The following is a 24,705-nucleotide window of genomic DNA, read 5'->3' as shown; positions in this document are numbered from 1 at the left end:
TGTACAGCAACCATGAGGGTCAACAGGACGTACCATTGTCGTGTGTGTGGTAGGCTAAGGTAAAGTGTCAGTTACACGCTCTCATGACGTACAGGTGTTGCCGTATGGAGTTTTTTTCGCTGCACTCTTGTCATCAGTGAGGTGGAGTGTTGGCTCCTTACTGACCGCGTGCAAATGCTGCCTGGATGGGGTGTGCAGGTGATATGCAACTGTCCGTAGGATGCCTGTAGGATGCCCAAACAAACTATGATCTGATTGTCTAATTTCTTCACTACTAACAGTCAGGCTGCAGGCACGGACCACGCACTTATCACGTGAACAGCACTAGCGGGCCCCTTGCAGGTGTGCAGGTTTTGAGGGATGGAAAATATGAAAAATCAGAACAACATGCCGACATCTCACTTACTTCACCTGTACTTACCCTTAGATGTTGTTGCTACGACCTGCCCCTCGTAGCATGCCCATAGAAAAAAAGGTGCATGAACACTTTCTCCCTACCACCTCACTGAGCGGTCTACAACCTTGATATTTCATGTTGCTTGGCCTGTACAGGTGTTTGCCTGCAGACAGCCCAAGGGATTGCACAGCCGTTATTTATTTAAGCTATTATAATTAACTTTTGAGTGACTCTTAGAGCCAGTTCAAGAGTCGTTTCAAAACGTTGCATTTGTTGCACCAAGTAAATAACAACAACACTAATGCAGGTTACAAACACTTTTCCCCAGGCTGTTTCTATGGCACAACAATACCAGACGACCGAAATGACGCCACAAATAACGTCAAACATGCCAGAAGGTTCACAGTCACATGCACTGCATTAGGAAAGTCAAAGAAGCACAGCAAACAGGAAGAATACAACCTACAGGGGTGTAAGCTTGGGGAAGAGATCTAGAAAAGAATTAATGCGCTATCACACCTGATTATTTAGCCAGACTGAAAGTCGTATATAGACGTAAAAAGGAGGACAGTAGGGCACCGATCAACGACACGATCAACGGTGTGTTGCATAAACTCACGCCTAGTCCATACAACAAACCCTCAGTCAAACAGGATTTACACCATCTGTCATGACCCAAACTCCAGCCAAGTAAAGCAGCTCTGCGAGTTACCTGATTCAAAAACAGGAAGCCGGCACATCAGCATCTTATTTACACCCCCTGGACTGTGGGTGGGGGGAGCAACGTCCTCAGGTGCCTACCATTGCACACTGTACCTATAAGGTAAGGTGCTGAAAATGTCCACAGGTGATCTAGAAGTACCAAATATTGCTGTTCCTCAAAAGAAACTACTGGAGGCTGGTGTCAGACTCCGACTGAGGGTACAGTCAGCAGTTCACCCATGGGTCACCCATGGTGGATCCAACAGAGGTTCAAATGTCCCTTTGTGCCACACAGATTTTGGAGGTACACACCCTAATTTAGGCTTCCTATTGCCTTTGAATATCCAACAGGGGATATCAGATATTATCTGTTTCTGTTTTTATTTGTCTTTGACAAAAGCAAAACCTTAATCTTTAGGGTAGCCTAAAGGGGATCAAGTCTATTACAGTGTTTTTGATAGACCAGGACAGTTGACAATGAACCCAACACCAGACAATGAGTGCACAAACAGACACAAATCAGAATCAAGAAAAAGAGGAACTCTCTTCTATTAGAGCTGGTTGTGTAGAGCAGCTGAGGAGGTTCAGACCAGGACAGCCTCTTCACAAACTGCTGAAGGTAACTACGCCCATAGAGTCGTGGGAATCCGAAAGTCTAAATTTCCCACCGTAAACTGAGCCCACGTGTGATTTTGATGAAGCTGCATATAAACATCTGGATGTTTTTTTTTCTTCCGAACAGTCTCATTAAACCTTTTTATGGTTTCACACCCTGTCTTTCAGCTCCAGAGGTCCTGGCTCAGAAGCCCTACAGCAAAGCAGTGGACTGCTGGTCCATTGGAGTGATCGCCTACATCCTGTAAGTACCAGCCTGACCTCTCTTTTATCCGATCAATTCTTCTTCACCAGAGAGCAAAATGTCTGCTTAGATGAAGCAGAAAACATCAGATTAACTGAACCTTTTGAACAGCTTCAATGACACACGTGGATCCACAGCAAATAGTGCTGGGTCAGCTCAGGTTGGCTAGCATTAAACCCAAGCTGTGCTCACCCGTGGTTCACCCATGCTGTCTATATTTGCACATATTTTCCCTCAGTAAGGCTGATTGGACCCCCCGTGATGATGATGACTGTGTGGGCAACACAGACTGTTTCAGATTTTTTTTCCCTCGCTTTTTTTCTTGAAGTTGAATTCCATTTAAGGCTGTGGACATTTTATGAATTTATATCAGAAAGGAAAATGGCCTTTGTCACCATTTTGACTAGAGAAGTCGGTGTGTTTCACATTTTAACTCTTTATATTTGGTTTATTTATAAAAAAAAATAGGTTCTTGAGACAAAAACAGCACAGCCATTTAAGTTCTTGATTTCTTTTAGTTAGTACATAACATAAAGTACACAAACTCTGGACAACTCAAGACTTGCAACAAACCAAATTCATTTTTTTTAATGAAATCAAAATTCAAATACTTTCATATCCTGTCTAAACACAGATTTTTTACCACAAACGTGGGACTTCTGAAAACTGCATTCATTTTATGCACTTAATAGGCTACTTGGAGGGGCCTCCTTTTCCTTCAAAGGGGAGTGCAGGTGTGTCTTGCAGTTCCCTTGAGGCTTGTGGATCGGGAAGTATTTTCAATGATAATGTAAGTTACATGCACTTATGACGTGCAGTGCTCTTACACCGCACCTTAGTCTTTAGTAAGGGGGCGAGATCTGGCCCCTTTCTGACCCAGTGCTACGCACACAGAGGGTGCACAGGATATATAAGTGTGCATAAGACCAGCATGCCCTGCACAGTTTACCTATTTTCTGCCCCCAGACAGCCCGTATCCACCCGTAAGGGCAGTTGTGACTAAGGGGGTTTTCAGACTGGAAAAATCATTTGGTCCAGACAGAGTCCGCTTAATTTGGTCCTGTTTGAGTCTTGAACCTTCGTTTGGTCCGTATTCAGACCGCCGTCAAGCGGACCTTCCTGGTCCGGAAATAAGCTTGTAAACAAAACCACGTGACTAATGATCTCTTCACTCATTGGTCAGGAATTATGAGGGCTCAAGGCAGGGGTGTCAAAGTCATTTTAACCGAGGGCCACATCAGCATAGCGGCTGTCCTCAAAGGGCCAGATATAACTTATACATGTAACTAAATGTAAGGAAAAATAAATGTAACTACTCCTTAATGTGAAATAACTCATTATTTATTTATTATAACTTTTTAAAGTGACAATTACAGTTGCATAGAAAACATATGTTTGCTTGCTACTCTAGCATAAATCCATTTACGTTTGATTCTGTCAGGTTATATGGACAATGTTTAAGTCCTAATGTATAGTTGCCCGGGAAAACAGTAAGAATCTATTTGTGTCACGTTAAGTCTTTTTCGTGAGCCCGCATTCATCCAACCCCATTTCAATGAGTTGCTGTGTCTCGTTGGTGTGTTATGTTATTGTTTTTAAGAGAATTCTGATACACTCAAAAAACGTTCACTTTGAATGAACATAAAAAAATTATGGAAAGGATTTCCACATGATTAGATTGCGTTACTTGAACAAAAATGAATCATATTGGTCCTACTTAATGTATTTAGGTTCAAACTAATAAATTTAAGTTGATTCAATTTAAATACAGCAGTTGGACCCAACTTTAAATTAATATTGTTGCTCACTCCAAAAAGAAAAAAGTCTATCCAACTTAATTGAATCACTTCAATTGGTCACACCTAAGTAAAATAAGTTTATTTAACTTAAATTTCTATTTTTTTCTTTTATTTTATTTATACGTCTGTAATTGATATGTTGTTTCAAAGTTACAACCAATGGGTCTTTCAATTTTCACAACAAAGACATGAATTACCCAGCAAAGTCCCACATCACAAGAGAGAAGCTCAAATACCACAAACTCTGTGTTCAGTATTGGAACATTAACAATTTGCCACACAAGTGGGCTGGTCATCATCCTCTACCAAACTTTAACTCATGGTGCAAAAAAAAAATAAACATAACAGTTTAAATCACAAGTTAAAACAGAATAAAACAGCTAGACAATAAAACCCATGGACAAAAACTCACACTTAGACCCCAATCTGCCCAGATAGACAAAGAAAATGGTATCCCACAATTCCTTGCGATTACTAATGTATCCAATTTAATGGTATCATGTTGGATCAACATGATTGAAATTAGTAACTTTTAAATGGATTATTTTTATGTACAATCGACATGATTCATTCACATATTTACAAACATAAAATTTTCTGGTTGAAATGACAAGTTACTTTTTCGTAAACTTAATTGGCTGGTAATTTCCTTTTTTTGAGTAATGACGAGGTAGTTTTACGATGACGTCACAGCATCGCCGTGTGCGTGCCGTGTAACGATACACAGGAGACCACTGGCTACGGTGGCCATTTGGGTTCAGTCCGATTGGAAATGAACCGAGACCGCCTTGACAGATGGGTCAGAGAGCGGTTCCTGGTCCACCAGGGTCCACTTGGGTGTGTTCAGACTGAAAATTGGTTCTGGATAATCAGGGGAAACAAACCTTGGTTCACTTTAAGAGAACCAAATGTGTCCAGTCTGAGTACACCCTAAGGCGGAGGTGAGCAGTGAGGGCCACATTCCTGCATGTTTTCCAACATACCCTGCTCTGGTATGTTCTGATTGGCTGGACACACCTGAACCAGGTAATCAGCCAGGAGTAGGGCAAGAATATCTGGAAATCATGCAGACACACTGGCCCTCAAGGCCTGGAATTGCCCCCCCCCCCCCCCCCCCCCCCCCCGCCCTAAGGCTTCCTGTTTCCTGTAGATGATGCCAGAGATCATCAGTCTACTTAATATACATCTCTTGAATATGCTGCAGGTCAGAGGTCAGATGCAGTCGTCAGACACGCAGCTATCTGTGTCAACCTGGCGTGGTGTGTGTGTGTTTAGTGTTGCGTTGCGTGTGTGTAGGGACAGAAGGAGCAACTCCCTGCTGAGAACAAGCACAATTAGCGCTGGGATTCAACCCTTGTTAGCTTTCAGCTGCTTCTCAGGTGGAAAGATCACATCAGGTAATCAGCCATGATAATCACTCGGTAACCTTGGTGGGTGTTTGTGTGCGTTCAGAAGAGGAGGACTGCTGCTCACTGTGTCGCTCCCTCCTTTTGTGTGTATTTGTCTAGTCAGCAGAGAAGCAGCCAGGTCTTACAGGGAAAAAAAAAAACACAAAGCCTGTCGCCTCTCACCACAGGTGGAAACCTCTTTCTTCCAGACGTTTTACCTTATTCCTGTTTTCAAATGTGTATTGATGGAGAACGGTATTTTAAGCAGTTTTTTTGCATAACTCCTGGTACATGCAACCTTTGATAATGATTTGCAGACGATGTCTTTGCTGGAGTTGCAGCTCATTATGAAGAATTAAACTGAAATGGATCTCTTTTCATTCACTCTGGAAGCTGGCAGCTCGTCCGAACGTGAAACTGACAGCTTCTGCTCACTTTGATCCAAAATCCCAGTTGTTGTTTTTTTTTTGTGTTGGTATTAAATTTGTGCTCTGCAAAACTTTGCCTGCTTTTAATATCTGTCTCCACGGGTCCTGCAATTGCCACAACATCAGAACCAATATTCAAACAAATCTTGTTCTAGTTTTAAAAATTACCTTTTTTCTTTTGTTATTTGTGTGCTGATTGTAAACATCGGACGTTAGGTGTTGATTTAACCTTCATCTTCACATTCTGGATGGAATGACCAAATGTTCCACCGTGAACCACTGGGGGCAGGTTGCAATAGGCCGAATTATTCATTTTGTCCCTCTTGCTCCCATTTGAACCCTTTAACACCAAAGCTGCATCTTCATTGTTGACAATCTTTGAATTAACGTTACTTTTTAACCGTTTGCGCAATTGATACAACGGATTCAAAAAGCAGCGTTGTGCTAATTTGCATATATGATATATTTTAAAGCGTTACATATTAGCGCAAAGCTGCTTTTCTCAGCTTTCAGAATCTGTTGGAATTGCATCAATTGTGCGATACGAATGTTGGAATGTTGGAACCAGAAATGATCTGTAAGCAGGGATTGGTCTGAGTCATTCTGAGTCAACATTTATATGGCAGCCACACTCACCAATCAGGAGTGAGCTTGTTGGAAGAACTCACCCCTACCACTTGATTCTCGAGAGAATCTGTGGCTGTGTCCGAATTACCACCTTAACCCCTAACTACTAAAAAACTAGATAGTGCAGCATTATGTAATGCTCTGAATTTTAAAAGCAATTCGTTCACCGCGCTCACTACATTTTTGTTTTTACAGCGGATATGACATCATCGATTACAGAAAGTGAAAATCTAATCAATATGAGCGTTTTGAGGCAATTATTTATGATCCACTGTCTTCTGAAGATAAAAACGTTGATGGTTGATTAAAAAATACATTCAAATACATTTCTTTGGCAACGCAATGCATTGTGGTCAATATTGGCCGATCTAGTGAGCATCGATGCACACTGGTTTTTTCAAAGAGACTTCTGGGAAATTTTAGGGCACTCAATTTTGGACTTGTAGATTCGGACAGCACTACAAAATGGCAAATGCCCTATAGATAGTGCACTATGTAGTGAGAATGCGCCAAGAAACGATTGAATAAGCAATAGAAAATGTGGGAACAGGAAAACAAATCTCGCAAGAGGGAAAACTGCGAAAAGACAAAAATATGAACTAAGCAAAGTCAAGAAACCAAAGGGCAAGCAGACCTCTGTGTCGTCTGAGCAGGAAAACCACAGCGCTAACAGAGACACTGAGGACTTAAATAAGCTTGATTACAAAGTGCAGGCAGCGGAGCATTCCTCCACAGAGAGCAGCAGGTAGGGGATGGGAAACCATCCAGAAGGAGTGACAGATGACCTGCAGAACACAGAGGCAGACAGAAACAAAAGACCCAACCTGGGGGGTATTCCAGAAAGCAATGCTAGCTCCCACGGTAACTTTGAGGCTAAGGAAGTGGATAACCTCAGCTTTCGGTTACAGAAATGGAGGGATGTTTCAGGGTATGTCAAGTTGCCATAGCAACTCATGCTCTGAACATAACCTGGTCTGGAACAGGTTTAGTTGAAGGTTAGTTTGTTTTCAGAGAGGTGAAGCAGCATGAAGATGATTTAGTGTATTTTTCCACCGTGAGAGGGTGATAAGACCACATATGGATGTTGGAAAAATAAACTTTTTACTTTGATCTAAGTTAATTATTTGCTTCAGTTAAGATAAATCATTTTTTTGTTAAGTCAGTTTAAAAATAACATGTCGTTTTCAGACATTTATTTTACTTTCATTCAAATTAATTCAATTAAGTAGGTGTAACTTTGGTGCTGCAAGGTATTGTGGGATACCATTCCCTTTGCCTGTCTGGATGGATTTGGGTTTAATAGTGGGTTTTTGACCAAATGTATTTAGTTGTTTAGCTGTTTAACTGTGTTTTGCTGAGTTATTTTGTCCTACTATGCTTAAGTCTCTGCACCATGAGTGAGAGGGAGAGGATGATGAGTTTATATAGCACCACTACATTCAAATGACGTAATGATAGTGTCGGAAAATTCCTAAATGACTGTGCACTCAGCGTATATTGTTTTGTTCTTTTTATTGCTATAAAAATGAGTATATCTGCCGGTTCAAACTTAGACAAATGAGAGTTCAAGAATTACAATAAATTAAGATGGAAAAAGGATTAATTGAATTAAAGGAATATGACATTTAGTTAGATAAATACGTAACTTTGAGTTGTATAAATAATTATTGAGTTTAATAGACGTAAGAAATTAGGTTGAATAAATTTAACTCAATTACTTGTTACCAATAGAAGTAATTCATTTAAGTTGGCAAAATTGGATAAGTTATATATATATATATATATATATGCATCACAAGGAAAATGGAAATAAGATCAGAAACTCGTGCGTTTACTTTGTCTGTTATTTGTCTCCAAGCAGAAACTCTTTCTTTTGCTGATGATGCAGCCGTGTTACTTTTTTGATGGACGTATAATCTTCATACGTCGTCATTTAAATCTCAGACTCTGCCTCACTGAAGTATAGTGCTCTCTATTTTTCACCACGCGTTTGTTTCCATGGTGACTCCGTAAATCGGCGATCCATTGAGAATGTCTTTATGTACTTGCTGTGCACGTGCATTAACCCAGGGTTACCAAGTCGAGCGCAATTACGCTAACTCATATCCGGTCTTTTGGAACCGACATACCCAGAGTAAGCAAGTTCAGGCAGATTTCAGCCAGAGTTCAGGCTTAAAGTCAGGCTAGTTTAAACATGCTTCCTGGATTACCCCCTTGAATCAAGTCAACCGCGGGGGAGCACAGTTTATGTGTACCATGTCAACACAGCTCAACGTTTAGGAAGCACATTCTAAAAAATGGGATTCTTGGCTGTCCAGGCTAAATCTCCAACTTAAATATATGTTTACAGTATTCACAATAAATAACTAACGTAGGAAAAACAGAAGTTACCATAAAAATCAAGGAATTGAAACAATTTCAAAGAAGACCTGTGGATTATAAATAAAATCCTAAAGCTTTTTCCAAGTCATTTCTGTTGAAAGGAATCAAATCTAAATGGAGTTTGAAAGAGACAGCTGGTCACTTTTTTTGGGTCGCTCGCCTCCCCACATGTCGTCATTATTTTTTACTTTTCACAATGAAAACAAAAAAAAGACCAATATTGAACCAATCACAATTTCTTTAGGTGAAGTAGTGGGAATAGAAACGCACTTTTTTTACGAGACGTAGTACTTGTACATAGTAAAAACAAGTCAAAAAGCAAGAATAAAAAAAAGGCAACAACTGCTCTTAACCTGTGAAAAAGTATCTGGTAAAGCGATGAAGATGGAAATAACAGCGACGAGGTCATAGAGGGGAAAGACTTGGAGATAAAAGTTGTTTGTAAGTCTGTTGGGTCTGCTTTCAAAGCCCTGAAGGCGCTACACCAGGGCAGTAAAGGGAACGGTGGATGAGCAGAGGGTCTTCAAACATTTTCCAGGACCTCCAGAGCGCAGCAGAAGGGGTCCAGAGAGAGAAATGGTTTCCTCTGCTGCCGCCGCGTTCTGACCCTCTGATGGCAGAGAAGCTTCCCTTCACCTTAAGAAACAGTCACCAATGCATTTAACCACTTAGAGCGTTCTGCAAAAAGATTGCACTTTTATTCAATTCCTATCAAGTATACTCATGCTAAAGGAAACTAGATTTGTATTTTTTTTCTGTCAATTTGTTCATGGTTCATGTTGAATAAAAATACTACACTCTTCAACTTACCCTAGAATAAGGGAGATTGAAAGATGTCTGCTGGAGCAGCGGGTTGCTGACCGAGCACTTGTGTTCTGCAGGTTGTGTGGTTATCCTCCGTTCTACGATGAGAACGATTCCAAGCTGTTTGAGCAGATCCTCAAAGCCGACTACGAGTTTGACGCCCCGTACTGGGATGACATATCCGACTCCGGTGAGCCTTCGGTGTTGTTACTTTCTTTCCCTGATCTCGGGGCATGTATAGCTTCTAATTGCCTTACTTTATAGCGTCTGTGTTTTTTATTCCCCATAGTCTACAAACTTCCTTCCTTTTTGTTTATTTCACAATGTTGTACTTCTATTTATTTATTTGACCCCTGCTGAGCTTAATTCTCCATGTTTCTCACCTTTAGTCTTTAGTCTTTGTGGTTTCTTCTCACCAGTCGTTCAGTGTTTGCCATTTCCCCTCACCTCTTTCTGACAAACCTGCTGTTTTTCATTGACCGGTTACCATCTGGTCCTCGCACACCTGACATTCCTGACCTTTTGTCTGGGTTCTCATTGTTTGGATCACTAAACACGTCTCCAAGGCAGCCTGCGACCACATGTGCTGAGCATTTATGCACATGTGTGTCCGAGTAAAGCAATAAAATCTGCGAGATAAACTTTTGAGAAAACCCACAACCCTACCAGCCGTCAGACAGAAAGACAGTAGGACACATTTTCATTTCAAAGCTTACTTTTCCGTGTGTTGATCATGAACAAGGAAAAGAAGAGGGTCGCGTTGCATTTGAGCTTTTCTTGTCTTAGCTATTGCTGGTAACATTACAAGTGACATCCATCATTTTCTGTGTGAAGTGTTTCTCTCCCTCTGTTTCAGAGTTAACATTTTTTTTTTTTCACTTTTGTTAGCCAAGGATTTCATCAGCTGCCTGATGGAGAAAGACCCAGCCAAGAGATTCACCTGTGAGCAGGCCCTCAGACACCCCTGGTGAGAAGCGTAGCCCAAATCAAAGGCGGCACAGACATTAAAAAAAGATAGACATCGACTGAAGCTGTGGCTTGTTAAAAGAGAATTCTTTGTGTGTTTTTCTGCAATGATTTTTTTTCCCCTTCTTGTAGGATCGCTGGGGATACCGCTCTGTGCAAGAACATCCACGAGTCCGTTAGCCGGCAGATCAGAAAGAATTTTGCCAAGAGCAAGTGGAGGGTGAGATTTGTGGACTGCAGTTTGTTCTCCGTTTTTTGCCAAGTTTATCACATGCAGATATGCTTTTATGTTAGGAAATAAAAGAATAATTTAGAAACAGACGCCCGACGACTTTCTTTTCCGTCAGAAATGATCCCCAGAGTGTAAACTTAACTTAAGAGTATGAACTTTTGCATCTAAGTCCGAGAAACGAGTCTGCTAACTGTGTTCTCCTTTCTGCAACTCCAGGATCACTTTCAAATGTTTTATGTGGAATTTTAACAAACTAAAACACAAAAAGTGCAGTATTATTTGCAATATAATGGTTAGGGTTACATTTAAAGCCTACATTTTTTTCAGAAAACGACTTATATGGATTAATTCCGTTTGTTTCTACTGATTTTTGAAGTACTTTCCAGAGGTACACTGCACTCTGCCAAAATGTCAGTCTGTTTTTTTACAAGTTGCAAACAAGTTTGGGTGTTATTGTGGATACGCTAGCTCGGCTAACATGTGGCGGTGTCGGCCTGTGAATTTCCGTGTTGCAAGCACGGGTGTGAGTTACAGGAATTGTAAATTCACTAAGGCGGCTAACATGTGGCGTTTCATGGCTGCCATTAATTGAACGAGCGCAAAGATAAACTGAGCGGCTGTATTCAAGAACCTTTAGAGGCTTTAATAGGTAAATCACTTTATTAGGTAAATATACATTTTAGTTAGCCCGGGACAGAGCTACTACGCAACTCAAAGTACAGGAAGCGTGTATTAGCATGTGGCTAACAAATGCTAACAATGGAGCAGCATATCACCCATGCAGTATAAAATGAATCTTCATTTTACTGCTTCATTTGGGGATTTTCACATGAGAAAAACTCGCTGCACTTTTTTACCTTGTTCTTGGCCGTTGGTTAACGTTTTAATCCGTGTTACATCCCCCTTTTTTTTTCTATTAAAGCCTCTAAGAAATGAAAGTCCCGCCCTGCCGGATTTGACCTGCAAACTTTGACCAATCAGATCAACCAGAAAGGTTACCGCCCTCAAGTGACAAACACACCCTTTGAACACTCACGAACTCGTAAACCCAGCGAGCGTGCAGTCAGAGCTTTACGCCCACTCTGTTCCTGGATACACTCGCTCAGTTTATCTTTGAGTTCCACTCTGTTCATCCCTTACCTTTGTGCTCGTGGAATTAATGGCAGCCATGAAACGCCATGCTAACATTCCTTATGTGGCTAATGGGTAGCGGTGTCGGGCTGAGGTTTTATTTATGTGTTAATAACAATGTTGGGCGTTAGCCTAGTCACACTAACGATTGATTTAGCGGTATCAGTCTGTTTTTGTGTTGCAAACAGGGCTAGGAGTTAAAGGTGTTGTGAATACGCTAAAGTGGCTAACACTTACATTGCTAACATCCAGCGTGTGACTGACGAGTTCTAGAGTTACTGTGAACGCAGTAAGTAAAGTCTGACTGACTCGTCTCTGACTCTGTTGTCTCGCTTCCTTATATGAGACATTAGTTCATTAATAGAGCTTTAAGCGTCAAGGAAAAGTCCAGTGACCTGCAGTCTCACTTACGCTTTAGAACTATTTTGGGGTTTAACCCTGTAATAGTGGAGCTGGCACCAGCGACAGCAAATAACTAATACTTTGGGTGTCTCCAAATTGGAGGGCTGCATCCTTCAACGGCTAGACTCGGGCGTCGTTTGCCGGGTCCTTTGTCAAGCGGGTGGGGCGGATGTTAACGGCAGTGAATCAGGACGAGTCTAGCCTTGAGATAATTCCAAACGTTACCTTGACGAATGTCCTGTCGCCTAGCAACCGTGAGTCCCGAACATAGAGGAGTAGTGAACCGGGCATGGAGCTCAACACTTTCCTGGCTTATTTGATCCAACTTTGAATCTTGGATGTGTGATTATCTCCAACTCCGGGTCCCGCTTCACAGTCCGCCGATGTTGTCAGAAAATCTCCGGGTTCGGCCGCAGTGCATCTCGGGATTTGGACAGCATAGAAGGATACGCCAGACCAATCCTCGAAATTGGGAAAAAGAAGGCCGTATTCGTTGGCCTCAGTCGAATCCGTGGTTAAATTTGGGCAGCACTTGCCGCGGCGCTGTGACCCAAGCAGCCTTCACATGCAGCCCTCAGATTTGGAGACATTCTTTTAACTACCGTAACTCTTCAACAGTTTACGAAATGGACATAATTCCAAGGATTCTGATGCAGAAAAAGCATCTTTGCACCAATATGCAACACAGTGCTGCATATTAGCACAATGCTGCTTTTCTCAGCTTCAGAATCCGTTTGAATTATGTTAATTAGGTAATTTGTCGAAAAGCTACGATTAATAGAACGTCAACATTTCTTTGATGTTGATGGTTAAGCATCAAGCCTAGTGCTGTGGATGAGTGTCAAGCAGGAAGGCTATGTGGATTCAAACCCTCGATATCCCAGTCTCAGGACAGACACTCCTCCACAGGGCCTCTGAGCAGCTTTGTTTTTCTCTGCAGCAAGCGTTCAATGCCACGGCTGTGGTGCGGCACATGAGACGACTGCAGCTCGGCAGCAGCATGAACAGCAGCATGGACGGCTCCAACCCCTCACGGCAAGCCCAGGTGCAGAGGCCGGCCCAAAACCCGAGCCAGAACGGTCAGAACCAACCAGCCCAGAGCCAAAACCCTGCGCAGGGGGTGCAGAGCGCCAACAGCACCGCCACTAAAAACCCCGCAGACAACAACACAGCCGCTTCCCGCAAGGAATGTGAGTGGAGGTGACGGCGAGAAAACGGGTTGAGCCATACGGGTGCTGCGAGTTTTTGGGTTGTCCGGGCTCATAGAGGGTCACAGGGAGGGTCTTCAGGGTAGCACAGGCGTGTCTGGAAGTTCCCTTGAGGGTCACACAGCCACCTTAAGGGACGTCCCGGGGCGGGTACATGAGACGGAAATGCCTGTAGGTTCTAGACACAAACTACACTCTGAGTGTCTAACTTCCTACATCAGGCTTTATACAAGGAACGCACACTTGTCACATGGAAAACACTCACTGGCTACTTGTGCGGTCTTTGGGATTTAGTGTCCAAAATAAAAATCTGTACAATATGCCATCATCTCGCCCACTTTATCTTTTATTATACTAACACCTGTCGCCTGCAGCATGACAGCTAAAAAATGTGCATGAACATAGAGTCTGCGAATTGGATATTTTGTGTGCCCCACACAGGTTTACCCCTTTTTCACCCGCAGAAACCCCTTCTCCAACCCTAAGGACAGTTGTGACGAAGGCTTTATACCAATCAACCTGCCAGTGTTCGATCCAATCCTGCTTTTTGCTCAAATCTTATCATTAGTAATCAAGTCTCCATTTCTGGGTTCATGAGATCATTCAGTCTCTCCCGGTACGGTGAGATCCCGGAGCTGGGTCGGAACGACGGCCACTTTCCGCCGTTTCTGTGACCCAGTTTGATGACTTTTTGTCCTACATTAGTTTGCGCTGGACAAAGGAAAATCAAGCAGCCATATTGGATTTTTTTTCTGCCCAATGATCGAGTCGCGTGGCAGATGGTTTGACGAGGCGCATCAGTCCGGCGACAGCGAGGTTGACGCGCCTCGTAGACCAATCCTGCACACCCCTCCTGAAGCCAAAATTGACCTCAGATCGCGTCTGTACATTGACTTAACATTAAACCTGATGCCCTCTGACGTGCGAATGGCGTCTGGTGTGAACGCAGTTTTAGATGTTTGCTTTTGTTTACAGACCTCACAGAGGGTGGATGTCTCCTCTCCTAATGCTGAGGTTTCCTTTTCTGTGGTCTCAGAAAGGGATTTCTGAGGAATCTGTTGAACTTTTGGCATTAGGAGTGAAAAATCAAAACACAAAGAACAGCAGTTTCACTTGAATAACAAAATGGAACCGCTGATTGAACTTTCCGTACATCTGGAAATCTTGAACTCTAAATACAAATGAGTCCAAAAAAAAACCTTTAAGCTACGTTCACATCCATGTTTTTTGCGCTTCATGTTCGTCCAGTTTCAAAGTTGAGTCAATGCACAGGTGTGATCAGAGGTCCTGCGGTGCAGAAGCACTTTTTGAGCGACATGGCGTGGCAAAAATTAAATGTTACCAGAGTTCAACAAACTGAACTTTGGCAAAGAATTTGGACCATGTCAACCAATCAGAAAGTCAGCTTTAGGAGAGAACAGCTGAAGTCCATAACCATCATGGAGGATAGGAGGATCTGATCGTTGCCATTCGTTCTCGTCATGAACTTTATCCTATTTTAATTATTTGTATTTGTAAACCAGTGTGGGACAGCAAGTCGTCAGACAAAAAGAGAGACGGAAGTAGCGCTGAAAGCAGCGTCCTTTAGTCGCAGCTCCTGTAGTAGACGGGTGGAGCTCACTGTACCGGGAGAACCTCTAAATCAATGTTTTTCAATCTTTTTTGAGCCACGGCACACTTAAACCTTGAAAAAAATCCCGCGGCACACCAGCATCCAAAAATTAATAAAAAGGAGAAACTCATAGTCTGTATTGATGTACAGCCCCTCTGCAATCTCACATGCATTTCTGTGATAATTGTGGCAGAAAAAACTGGAAGTTGCAGCTGTTTTTTCTAAAAGATGTAATAAAAGTTAAGTTAGAAGATTTGAAGACTGTTGGATGTGTGTTTGTTGTGGTTTCAAGACGTTTAACAGGGAAGACTCATTGTACGTTGAGATGCTGTCACTTTAACCCAATGCATCATGGGAGATGTAGTGATGGCAGACAGACTCTCGTCTCTGAGCTTCATGGTTTTGTTCACTTGTTCCGCGGTCTGACACCGGATTCTGTGGAAAGCTACACCGCTAAAGACGAGCTTTAGCTGGTATTAGAACTGAAAGACTTTATGAGCAGAATCAGAACAAGGAAGTGAAGACTTTAACCACTTCTGATTGGTCAGACTGATGACATGTGATTAAGACTCCAAGAATGATTGGTGGAGACAGTTGAAGGGGCGGGACTTTTCTGAAAACAGAGCTGAAGCTGTGGCTAAATCGCGGTACCGTCATTCTTATCAAAATGTCTTTAATAGAATCAAATAAACACAAAGAAAAAAGTATTTTACGATCTTTCGTATTCCTAACTGCTCAGTGTTTATCAGGGCCTGTTTGGATGAACACAGAGCTGAAATCCTGGAGATGGGAAATGTTTTTAGATCAGTGAATGGGTCATTTCAGATGGCACACCTGACCACCGGTTGAAAAACACTGATCTAAATGATGTCATGGAGACGGGACATGGAGACGGGATTACCGATACTTTTGTAGAACTCTTCAAAATCAACCTGATCTCACAACCTCATCCGTGTCTTCCATGTAGCAATGAGACAAAAAAAACGTTTGATGGTAGCTCCTCCCACAACGCTGTGGGGGCAGTAAGTTCAAAAACACGCTTTTGGACAGGACCCAGTTTATCTTGCAACAACAGGCAGAGGACGTAAACGTGATCCGAATCGTGTTTGACATGAGCGTAGCATTAAGCTAACGCGCCGCTGTTGTCTAAAACCGTTTACCTCCTTGTTCTCCGCAGGCGCACCGGCACCCGTGACTCCCTGCAGTCTGGCATCCGCTGCTTCTTCTCCCGCTGCGGGGGTGGAGCTAAACCATCCCCGCCCCTCCGCTGTCCCCGCCCCTGTCCTAACGGAGACCAAGTGACGCCAGGTCCCGCGGGGCGCCAGCTGGGAGGCCACAGCACTGTGAAACAGAGAGAGGAGGAGACGGAGGAAGACCGCGCCCTTCTTCGTCCTCCACATCCTTCTCTTACATGTGCCCCCCCCTACACCCACCTAGTGCCCCGCCCTGCTCGAAGAAGAGCAGAGGACTTTACCTCCACGCCCCACCAAGTCAAGCATCAAACCGTAAGCCAATCAGGAGCACATGCAGCGTCGTGCGGCAGGAGATCCACCCTCCTGCTGACATCCCATAGTCCGTGTCGGTCCCCCTCCCTCCTGAATCTTTTTTCCTGCTCCTATTAAGCTGTTGACAACTGGACTCTTTCATTTCTGTGCAATTGTTATTTTAAAGGTGCTTATGTAAAGCGTAGCAAACGTCATACAACCATTTTGTTTTTTAATGATTCATTTGAACCCTTAATTATATCTAGGATTTAAAAAGCCATGATCAGCATCATAGAGTATAAAAACTAATGTTTTTATTCATACAAAAAACAACATGGATTCTTAAAAACACATAGGTGAACTTCTTTTAAAGCCATAGCTTATTTGTATGCATCAAGGAAAGCTTTGCCGTCTAAATTCAAGGTAGGCGTGAACGCCACATACACATCGGGGGTGCGTACCAGAATGCCCTGAACGTGGGTTTTTTCATTGCACAGGTGGTGTACGGTGCTCACACTGGACTGTCGCTACCCGATACTAGCGCATGTGCTCGCTTGATGCAAAATGTCGAAGCAGTGCAAAGCTGGCGATCCTTGCTCCAGGTTTTTTCTTTCTCAGCTCTATTACGATTTATCAAAGACTTGGTGTCATAGTATTAATTACTCCTTCATAATCGATTTTCCACCGGTCGGGAATTCCGTGAATTGAAAAGGACGCCATCCATACGTAGCTGCCAAATCTGAGACCCTGATTGGTCAACTGGCTTAACGTGCGCTCAATGGACGCCTAAAAGAATTGAGTGTTAATGCCCAAAACACGCACATACAGTACATGCGTTTACGTAGACTTTTCATTGAAAGCGGTCGCTGGAACGCGCATTTCCAAAGGCCGTGTGAACATAGCGTTACAGTTTCAATAAGCCAAGGTCAAAAAAAGTCTTTCATAAGCAAGCTAAGCTAATGTTTAAAGGAACTTTACACTGTGAATGGAATCAGCATTTCACAGAGATACCACGCCCTCTTCATAAATGCGCTTTGAAACATTTGTCACCTGTAAACCCATTTATTTGGGTCCCATTGATTTGAATCCATCTTTAAAACGGAGATGCTACACCGAAGCCGACACTTGTTTACACACATTTTACTGCAAACTTCTTTGACATTGATTCTCCTTCATGAAAATGCTACACATAGCACCTTTAAGACATTTTCTGTGTCCGTATGGAGTTGTTTGTCCTCTCTCTGTGTTTGTCTGTGCTTGAAAAAGTGCTTTAAAGATACCACATGACTGTTGACGTGGCGAGGCGAGGATGCGCTTTATTGGTCTTTGTGTCAGCTGCCATGTACATATGTTTCACAGAGAGAGGGCGGCTTGTCGTCTCAAATATTTGCTTTATAAAGTTTATAACAATCACCCTTTAAGGGATGCGCATACAGGTTTCTAAGAAACATGCAGCCTTGGAGAGAGAGCGCCATGTTTCTGTAAAAACGTTCTAGGATGGAGAATGTAACGTCTGGTTTATGGTTCTGGGTCAAATCCGTAAGCTATGCCATAGGATTTAATGCGTACACGCGTTAATGTACGCAGCAAGAGGTCGGCTAAACACGTGTGACCCGTGCGAACGTCCAGAACTGAATTCTTTTCCTCTCTGATAAGCCATGGTCCAACCTTCCAGTTGTGCAAAGCTGCACCCAGTCCAGAGGTCCTCAGAGTTTCTGCAGCTGCACCGGCCAGCACTGCCTCTGCTGTCCGTACCCACCCCCCACCCACCCCCAGAGGGCATCCCAGTTCACTGTCTGAGGCTGAAGACAGATGAAATGTCCAAACAGAAAAGGCGGAGTAGGGCTGTGGATGGTCAGGTTTTGGGATTTTTTTTTCATGGACTTGATTCTGAAAGGTCACATCAGAGAGCAGGGCAGAACTCTGCAGGGCATCTGCTCACTCGCATCATAAGAATCCAGTTCATTAAAGGCAGGCTTTCTAATCCCTTTATTGTGAAATGTAGCCAAAGACTCCAGTTGGGTTTGAGAACAATGAAGTTCATCTAAAGGTTCCTGATGGAGACAATTGGGGGAAAAAGTTTAGTCTTTAGGAAAGTAGAATTTTCCTCCTTTTATTTTGAAATACTTTTGTCATCCAAGCAACCAGGAAATTATTCAGAGGTTGGATTTCAGTTTTCTGCGACCTCCTTTTTGTTTTTAGCTTCACCTGCTGGGCCCTAAAGATGACTCAAACGTAAAAAAAACCACACTTTTTTTTAACCAACCAGTCCTCATTCTTAAACTGCTTTAACCCTTTAACACCCAGATGTCTCAGGCGAAACCTAAACATTTACAAGATAAACATTGGTCAAAGAAAAGCAGCTCTCCGTATCGGCTCTCACTGATATGAAGAGCCGAACGTAAAGGTTTACTTTGGTAACGAAAACGTACAACAGAATCGGCTGATTTCTGCTAATTGCATGAGTGATTAAAGAGTTGTGGTGACAAAAGAATGTCAACAATGGAGTTGAACTTTTTTTCTAATATTTAAAATGCAGCTTAAAAGTCGTACTGAGCTGCTGCAGATTTAGAAAACATCCCACATCGATCCTTGTTGAAGATCCCAACTCATGAGTCCTGACAGGTCAAGTCGATACCAGATAACCGTTGGTTAGTGGAGGAGATTATGTCATCCATTAGGGCTGGGTTGATAAAATCGATTAATGGATCTGAATCGATCCAAGCTTAATAGTTCAAAAATTGATCCATAAATGTAGAAATTGATCTTTTATGCCTTTCCTTTTCCGGTGACCTAACGGAAGACAATGATAAAGCCAAAGTCCAGTAGCTTGATGCTAACATATAATGGAATTTCCCATAGGACGGCTAATGCTAACACTTGGTAGACCTAAACATGCATTACTGACTAAATGAACAGCTTTCTAGAATCACAGGCAGAAAATTTCCAACCCCTTCTAAGAAAACACTTTATTAAAAGTAACCATTTGTGGTCTAAAGCACAGTTTTCCTCAAATCTTCTGGAATAAAGTGTGATGCTATAACGCCAGCTCCACCTAGTGGCCAAACTGAAACGTCATCAGGAGAGACATTTTAGTTGGAGCTTCTCCTCTTGAGAAATCATGAAACACTTGATGGTGTTAACAATCTCATTGGTTTATTATCTCACAAATGCATTTTACAGTATGTGAACTGTATCAGATTAATATAAATATCTTAAAAACATATATAAATGATTATTGTATTTCTATACAAATGTCTAAATGTGTAATTTATGTAAGTTCAATATTGAATCAATTCCAAGTGAATGAAATGGATCAAAATAATCGAAAAAAGAAAAAATATCATCAAATAAATCGAGTCGATTATGAAAATTATTGGTGATACGCAGCCCTATCATCCATACATCCGAGGAAACTCTTTAAGACATTCCCATACAACACACTGACACTGATAAAGTAGTGGCAGCGTGTACTCCTGTTAGCCGCTAGTCACGACCCAAATGATCCATATTACCAAGCTGCAGTTTTTATGTTTTGCCACATTATTTGGCCAAAGGAATTTGTTTTGGAGCATTTCTGGGGGGGACAGTCCCAGATAACCAGACGAACCAGATGTCTTTGTGTTTTGGAATGTGTTTGTTGTGATCTGAAAGTCTCCTATTCTGTATTTTGCTGATTATTAGGACTGATAGAAGTGCGGTAGAAGTTTGTGCTTTAGAACATCATGAGAGTGATCTCCGAGACAAACAAAAAAACACGTACTTGACAGTGAACGTAGATCTGCAAAAGTATTTATGGTCTGCAGTGGTCAGAACTGATTAAAAGTGATCCAATCGGTCACTGTGGTTAGTTGACATTTTGGAAAGGCTGAGCAGTGGTCAAGGTTGGGTTCATGGACAATCCGGACACGGAAGCTCCAATCCTGGTTCTGATAGAAAAAGAGTCTCAGCAGCAGGAAGACCTGTTCACTGCCAGATGCACTAAAAAGGTGCTGATATATCACAGCTGGACCCCCAAGACAAGAAGGTCTGGTCTGGTCTGATCCCTCACATTTTCTTTGACACCGATAGCCAGGCACATGTGTGCCCCCACCTGGGGGTTCCATACTCAGCAGAGGCTTACTAATGCTTTGGCCAACATCCTCCAGAGAAACCTTACCTCCTTTCGTTGGCCAATGCTACTGTTGCAAACCATAATACTCAACGAAATCCAAATTCCTTGACGGCTTTGGCTCCTTCAGATACAATACCTTGGCCAGAAAAGGAAGAGATCAGGCATGGAACAACAACCAGTTTGAATCCTGGACTTGACCTAGAAGTTCCCCAGATCCCAGTCCATCAGCATCTACAGGATGTACAGGACATGGGGTATGACCCGTAGAAGCCTTACCCCTACAACACCTCAAGGAAACAATGCAGACTTGAGTTCTAAATACCACAGAACTACTTCAAAGTTCTGATGGAGGACATCTTGGGGTCAGCAAAGGTGCGTGGGGGTGACAGAGGGTTAAGGTGTTGATATGTAACTAAATGTTTCATTCCCTCTCCAGAAGTCCTGATATGGAAAGGAGAAGAATAAAACTGCTTGTGTTCTTACGCTGATAAGTGACAAGACCCTGCTGTATAGATTGTGTCAAAGACTGTAAAAGAACATCAGTTGTTTATTTTCTTTACAGTTAAGATCTTTTAAGTAATCCTCAGTAAAACCATTTTTTACCGTGGAAACAAACCCAAATCACTTCATGTCCATTTACTGAGGGGAACCTGTAACCATGTAAGGGCTTTGTTCTAATGATCACCTTTATCTCTGTACGTTCCACTGATTGCTATGCATTTTTGTACACATGTAAACCTGGTCAGGCTTTGTTTTCAAGACGGATCAAGAAGAGGAAAACATTAGCAGCTGTGGTTAGACGAACCGAATCGGAGTTTGTTTCAGACGCCGAAGTTCTGTGGTGAATTTTTGTTATGTGAGCCAACAGTTCTTTTTTATTTTTTATTGATGTTTGCAAATCTGAAGCAGGTAAAGGATTTAAGTTCAGGTTCCTCTGCTTTTACATCTGTCAGTTTCTGAAAAAGAGAGAATCCTGCCTGTTTTCAGCGTGTACATATGAATATTTGCAGGACGTTTCCTGAATGTTTTGCTGTCCAGGGGTGGCTGAGTGAATGTGTGTGTTGAGGGAAGTTGATTGTAGCATCTGAGGAATGTCTCTCGTTTAATTCCCCTTTACTCCCCGACTGCAGTTCGCTTTCAGAAACTGTGACTGCGCAGCTGCACGGAGAACCAAACGCCATCGGTGTTCCACCTGCACGTCATCCAGGAGAAAGATCGTCCACTGAACTCAGGCTTTTTGCCATTCTGAAGAAGGAAATCCAAAGCTGTGATTGACTCAGAAACACACTGGACCTGTTGTTTTCTCCTTTGACTGCTTCTCACAGTGAAGACGCTGCAGTCGGACTGAAAAAAAGACGAGCATGTTGAGGGACAAAAGTGCTTCTGAAATGAACTTTCACCATTATATTGTATGCCCTTGTTTGATGTTAGTGACTCCCTTAGGGGCTCTCCGGGGGTCGGGTGGAACCGTCTAACCGCTAGGCTTCAGTTCCACTCTTCTCTTGGGCATCCCATAACCCATCTCTGCAGTCGGACGGCGGTCCATGTCGATGCCCCGCACTTACAGGCGTCAATCAAAGAATGAAATAACATTTTAGTGCAAAAATACTTCAGAAAAAGTCTTAGAAAGTCTTAATTTTTTTTTTTTTTAGCATTTGGGATTTTTGGTTGTTTAAGGATAAAGAAAATTTAATTTATGAAGCCAGTAAAGAAAAAGATGTTTTAAGGTAATAAAACAGGAAATTCGATAAAGCAAACCACTGTTACCCAACTGGCAGATTTTTTAAATAAGCAAAGAAAAAAATTCATGTTTTCTTTCATGTCTTTTTACTTAATATTCAGTTTTTGCAGTGTAGCTGGTAGTAGTGACTAAAAGATGGAAATTCACTTTCTTTCAGTTTTTGATTTGTTTTATAAAAACTCTGTGTAACAGAACTCCAGTTTATTTTCCAGTTTGTTGTTAAGTCAACTCTTTCCATTAGCTTAACTCAGTTACTACTCACACTAACTGCACTCTGTAAGCTGCTTTTTATACTTCATATTATTTTTTGCTCCAAATCTACACAATTAAAAAAAAAAAAGATTTGAAAGAAAAATAGAATCCCGATGAGACGTTGAAAGGTCCCTGAGCGTGAACTCATGCGGGCTAAAAGCAAAGATCTTCCAAACTCTTGATGGTGAACTATGGGATGCTTTTGAGAATTGGGACTGAAACTCCTCTGCGTGCCGCTCGCCGTCCCCCCCCCCCCCCCCCCCCCCCGTGGGTGTCCTCGTCCAGCGCCTGCTGAGTCTTTCAGCTGTATTTACTCTCTGCATGTGTTCGCAAACAGACTCCCATCAGGGCCGATGGGGCTGACACATCATCATCATTGTGCTACGATGATGATGATGAGTTGACCGGCTTGTATATGAGATGCCTTCGACAATCATGAGCACATATCAGAGTCACCATGACACCAAGCGACTGACCGTGTTTTGTCTCCTGGAATAAATTCTGAATGATCATATCTCTTCATCCATCACTGCCGTGTTTCTGTGGGACTTTCTTTACCTCCGTGAGCGATTTCACCACAGATCTGCTGTGAACGTCCGCTTCATGCCTTTACTGCTGCAGGACGGGGGACATTCTCGCTGGAGAGTCACGTTCACTTTCATCATTATCTGTTTGCAACCTGAGGTTCAGTATTTTTAAAGTAAATCCATCACAACTAAAATACCACAGTTTTTGTGTAGTAAAAAAAATATTTTTTAATATTTTACCTTAAATTCATATTTTACTCAAGAATAGCAAAATAGATGCTGCATCTGAGTTCACTACTAAGTCCACTATATAGTGCGTTCAGCTTTTTTTTGTGTCCAACTCTAAAATTCCTAAATCTGGTGCCCTAGAAATTTCCCAGAAGTCTCTGAATCACAAGTGTTCCTTGATTTTCACTCAATTGATAAATATAGACCACAATGCATTGTGTTTGAACAATTTGTCATTTTAGAAAATGTATTTACTTTTTTTTTCTTTTTACTAAATCCACAAAATGTTCATATTATTAGGTTTTTACTTCAGCAAATGGATGACCTTGAATTTGGTGTTTTCTGAAACGCACAGTGAGCACAGAACGAAAAAATCCAGGGCAGGACATTTGATGGTAGGTATGGGCGATGTGTCGGTGCCCGTATCGGTATCGGCCGGTATTTCCATAATTTGAGATTATCGTTGTCAGGCCAATATTAAAAGAATCCACATCTTCTGTAATCAGAAACATTTTATTTTTTAAATGCATACTTGTTCCCAATAAATTGTGAAGTTTATGTTTCCAGTCATTGTCAGTAATTGACTGTTTTTAAGTAAATGTTACTTTATGATAGGGATGTCTATGAAGACTCTCAGTCATCCAGGTTGGTTCCATTGTAGTTGGTTTAGGGGATGTCATCTGGACTTGGTTTTAAAGTTAGAAGACGTTTCACCTCTTATCCAAGATAGGGATGCAGGTTGTTCCTAATAGATCCCTGGCAATGGGGAGCTTATGGTTTACAGTTATGTCCAATATTCATTATGCCTCGGAGGCACGTTAACCTTTATATGGTATGAATAACACGTCAATGGAAGGGGGGGGGTCATAGGATAGCACAAGGACTATGGTGATGACAGTTTCTCATCACAAAATATTAATAAATATATAGAAACTTTATGGATTCAAAGATTTAGTACCTTTATAATAAACCATTACACAAACCTTTTAATACTGGAGATCTTGCCGACAACAAAAGATAACACATTTTATGAACTATGGTAACTATTCCACTGTTTACCCAATTAACGAAATCCCAAAGGGTTCTTAGTCTGAGCATAGCAACTTTATGCCGATGCACAACGCTGAAGCAATATAGTTTGGCATGTCGGCGCAAAGCTGCTTTGATCCGTGTCAGAACCTGCTTGGTGGTGTAAACGGTTGAAGAGTTACGGTAGTCGAAACAACGTCAACAGATACATAAAGAGTGTTCGAGGGTTTTTACCGACTTCAAAAAACAGAGTTGCTGAACGGCGGATGCTGGGTCAGAGTATTGAATGACACGCTCAAAACCGGGAAGCTTAACCAAGTTTGTATTTTTAACCTTTTGTTAGTGAAAAAAAGAAGGCAATTAAATCCACTGACATGTTAGCTTCTTCTATTA

At 42.1% G+C, this 24,705-nt stretch overlaps 1 protein-coding gene across 1 annotated transcript in view; it reads left to right on the top strand.

Moving 5' to 3' along the window:
• Positions 1 to 23,841, top strand: part of camk1d (calcium/calmodulin dependent protein kinase ID) — a 117,304-nt gene extending 93,463 nt beyond the window's left edge. Inside the window, exons 6-11 of the mRNA XM_011473673.3 lie at positions 1,883 to 1,958; positions 9,464 to 9,576; positions 10,275 to 10,353; positions 10,485 to 10,572; positions 13,058 to 13,307; positions 16,115 to 23,841. Coding sequence (XP_011471975.2) covers positions 1,883 to 1,958; positions 9,464 to 9,576; positions 10,275 to 10,353; positions 10,485 to 10,572; positions 13,058 to 13,307; positions 16,115 to 16,239 — 731 coding nt within the window. The 3' untranslated portion in view covers positions 16,240 to 23,841. The remainder of the gene's footprint in view (positions 1 to 1,882; positions 1,959 to 9,463; positions 9,577 to 10,274; positions 10,354 to 10,484; positions 10,573 to 13,057; positions 13,308 to 16,114) is intronic.
• The last annotated feature ends 864 nt before the right edge of the window (positions 23,842 to 24,705 follow it).

This window comes from Oryzias latipes, chromosome 23 (genome assembly GCF_002234675.1).
Source record: "Oryzias latipes chromosome 23, ASM223467v1".
Taxonomy (NCBI): domain Eukaryota; kingdom Metazoa; phylum Chordata; class Actinopteri; order Beloniformes; family Adrianichthyidae; genus Oryzias; species Oryzias latipes.
This window is presented reverse-complemented; position numbering and strand designations above follow the sequence as displayed.